Source organism: Chelon labrosus (assembly GCF_963514085.1).
Source record: "Chelon labrosus genome assembly, chromosome: 4".
Taxonomy (NCBI): Eukaryota; Metazoa; Chordata; class Actinopteri; order Mugiliformes; family Mugilidae; genus Chelon; species Chelon labrosus.
The window spans coordinates 9368046-9371739 of record NC_140340.1 but is presented as its reverse complement, the minus strand read 5'-3'; the positions used below and the strand labels follow the sequence as shown (position 1 = coordinate 9371739).

The window sequence follows — 3694 nt, the reverse complement described above, 5'->3', positions numbered from 1 at the left end:
CCAGAAAAGGTCTGGACCACACTTGGTGCAGAGATTCAGCACAGATTGTTTGTTAATGTGAGATGACCCTGATGTGGGTCTGCTTTGTAAACTCCTCCCGTTACCATGTAACCTCGGCTTATTCTCAGAACTGAGCAAATTCTGGACCTGTTTTCTCTACTGATTCTTGGGAGCAGTGAACTTGGGCTGTAGCTGGGCTCAAAGTATGCGTATTGTCTCCACGTCTGTTGGTGAGGCCCCTGAAACTGTTCCATGTGCACCTTGCGTGGTTGCCCTCTGCCTCACCTGTGCTCACTCAGATGAATTAAATGCATGAATTAAATCTGGCAATCCAAATTCCTTCGGTGTGATTTAATAATAATTGTATTCTAGATGAACTTTATGATAGATGTTCTCTCTTGTTCTTATGAGAAAACACACATGACTGTTGTCAAAAACACCATTCCTCTGAGATTAGTCTGTGATGACCTTTTCAAGCTCAGAATTACAGTTTATATTTTGTGATCATCACTTCCAGCTGGTAGCTCCTTTTTAGGATACATTATGAGCTCTGACATATTGTAAAAAAAAAAAAAAAAAAGTGTTTGCTTGCAAGCAGATGTTTGCTAATGAATGTGTCACCGGGTTTATGTATGAGGTGCTAATGGGTCCGGCTTGTCTGTGCAGGATTCCCTTGATAAGAGGGAAGTCAGCCAGGGACCTTCTGGAGGAGAAAGGCCTGTTTGATGAGTACAGAAAGATGTTTCCATTCAACCCATCAGTAAAGTTTCTTCCCAGGGACGACCTGAGTGTGCTACCCCTGACCTTTGACCCTTATGTAAGTAGCATGTAAGTAGTAGTAGTAGTAGAAGTGCGAGACGTGAACTGAAGCCTTGATTTGTGAACAGCTTACATATTACGGAGTGATTGGCATCGGGACTCCACCTCAGTCGTTTAAAATCCTGTTCGACACCGGCTCCTCTGACCTGTGGGTTCCATCTGTGAGCTGTGCCAGCCCTTCCTGTGGTAAGTATACGACGACGGATCATGGTTCAGGATGATTTGGTGATTTGAGTGATGATCACAAAGGACACCAGGTGTTTTAGCTACTCTCTAAGCATTTAGAATAACATTCGCTGGTTCCAGCCTCTCAAATATTAAAGGGGAACCACCGTTTTTTTACAACCTGGACCTTATTTCTGGCATAAAATACAATCATTTACTCACCCATATAACTTTGGTGTCATTTGGAGTAATTTGGACAATATTTAGATCTGCGTATATCCATATAATGGGAGTGACTGGGGCACCAAAACGCAGCCTCTAAATAACGCATTATCTGCCGTGAAACTTGTCCATTTCACCAGTATTCTGTTATGATACGCTAGTGCTATTCCCCGTTGAGTCTGGAGTTACCTGTTACCTATTTGCGGACGTGCAGAGGTTTGTTGTTCTTTGGCCAGCTGTTCCTCTCTCTGCCTCTGTATCCTCCTTTCAACGAGCTCCTCATCCTTATATTCAGCCATGTTGCAAAAAACTAGCAGTAGCAAATTACAGGTAAACAAGCCGTGCCAGGTGCGCGCAGGGCGCTCAGAGATGACATCATCCAGGTCAGAGGTTAGTAGGTCAATCTACAGACCCCAGATGATGGTAACAGGTAACTCCGGACTCAACGGGGAATAGCACTAGTGTATCATAACAAAATATTGGTGAAATGAACGAGTTTCCCTGCAGATAATGCATTAATGCATTATTTGTGAAGCCAACTGTAATGAAATGTAATCTCTGTTGCGTTTTACATCCTTCTCTACTTTAACACGCTTTTCTGTTTTCAGACAGTCACTCAAAGTTCAACAGCTCAGCGTCCGCCACGTTTCAGGCCGGAACCGGGCCGTTCCACATCTCGTACGGCAGCGGGTTTGTTTCAGGGATCACAGGATACGACACCATAAAGGCGAGGGCAACACTTCACGCTTCCTACCTCTGACGTTCAGTTCAGTAGTCACAAACATTCACTGTGATCTCGCATTCTTTACATTGTAAAAGCCATAAAGGTAGAGTTTGTGTCCCCGCCGGCAGGTAGGTGATATCAATGTGCAGAACCAGCTGTTTGGCCTCACTGAAACAGAAGCCCTTTTCATGGGGTCTGTGCCCTGGGATGGGATCCTCGGACTCGCCTTCCCGGACTTATCACTGGAGGGAGGCACGACCGTGTTTGATAACATGTGGAACCAGGGCCAGCTCCTCCAGGACATGTTCTCCATGTACCTGACCAGGTGAGACCTTATGTGAGAACAGAAAAATCTGCTTCTGCTATACTTCTTTAACAATATTCACACCTTCAGCTCCGTAGAGGGCAGCATGTTAATCCTGGGAGGAACAGACCCGACATACTACACCGGAAGCATTCAGTGGATTCCCATGTACCGTGCTACAAATTTTTGGAACATCCTAATAGAAAGGTTGGTTTGTTTTTCCCCATAGATTGATGTAATACACTTACATAATTACATAGGTGTATTAGCAGATTCATTTTACTTTTCCTTTCTTTATGCTGCAGCATCACTATCAATGGGAACATCGTTGCCTGCTCTGGGAGCTGTGAGGCAATAGTTGACTCTGGTACTTCTGATATCATCGGTCCGAGCAGAGACGTTGGCAACATCAACGGCTGGTTGGGAGCCTCGGCCAACAAGTACGGTGAAGTGAGTGATTTGATTCTTTTTCCCATATCGGATCAGATAAATTAAATGTGCTTAGCTTCTTGTTCTGTGTTTAAAACGGTAACACGTTGCTTATTTGTCTCACAGGCCATCGTCAGTTGCGGCAGCTCTAAACTGTTGCCGGATATTGTCTTCCAAATCAACGGCTACAACTTCGCTCTTCCTTCGTCAACCTACATCCTAGAGGTGTGTGTGTTTAAGAGCTATTAGTTGTAGCTGATGGTTATATCATTGCTGATAGATCATTTATTAAACCACTGTTAGGAACATGTGGTTTGTACTATACACCAGTCACCCACAACATTATGACAGGAGAAGTAAATAACCTTGTCAAATAGGGTTTGAAGCCATTAGCTGCAGCATATACATTAGACTCTTAATGTGTACCATGTTGAGAGGTGGTGCTTAATTGTCAGGTAACAGCTGCACAATCAATAAACAACTACTCAGACACATTCACTGAGAACCTGTTTATTTGTATAGTCTGTGCCAATTAATCCAGCCTGGTGCCTTTTCGGTCACATACCCTCTTCCTCTCTCCTCAGTCTGGGTCAGAGTGCAGGACGGGGTTTGCATCCGGCTCCTGGATCCTGGGCGAGGTGTTCATGCGCCAATTCTACACCGCCTTCGACGTCGGCAACAACATGGTGGGCTTTGCTCAGGCTGTGTGAATAAAACCCGAAGGTCTGGGCTTTGTGGAACATGATGTTTGATTGGCCTTTTATCAGGACAGTCAAAGAGCGACTTTATATTTATGAACACGACTCACTGTATAACCAGCATTCATGCTTGTGTATGTGGAATTAATAAAATGTTGCCTCTCTGACGTTCTGCATGTCTTTGTTGTGAAGGGGGGGGGGGGGGGGGGATTCAAATGCATTGAAATGTCTTGCAGAGAGTAAAATGAAGCCAAATGTGTGATGGTGTCTGTGGCCACTAGATGGCAGAGGACTCACTGAGCCCAGCTCTCAGTCCTCATTCATGTGATTCTC

The 3694-nt window shown here is 44.7% G+C and overlaps 1 protein-coding gene across 1 annotated transcript; it reads left to right on the top strand.

The window, feature by feature from the left end:
* The first annotated feature begins 487 nt into the window (after positions 1-487).
* On the top strand, positions 488-3448 carry LOC311487397 (pepsin A-like). The gene is made up of 8 exons (XM_084543654.1): positions 488-817; positions 888-1005; positions 1815-1933; positions 2059-2255; positions 2325-2441; positions 2540-2684; positions 2790-2888; positions 3248-3448. The coding sequence occupies exons 1-8, from the start codon at positions 599-601 to the stop codon at positions 3371-3373; spliced, it is 1140 nt and encodes a 379-aa protein (XP_084399780.1). The 5' UTR covers positions 488-598; the 3' UTR covers positions 3374-3448.
* The last annotated feature ends 246 nt before the right edge of the window (positions 3449-3694 follow it).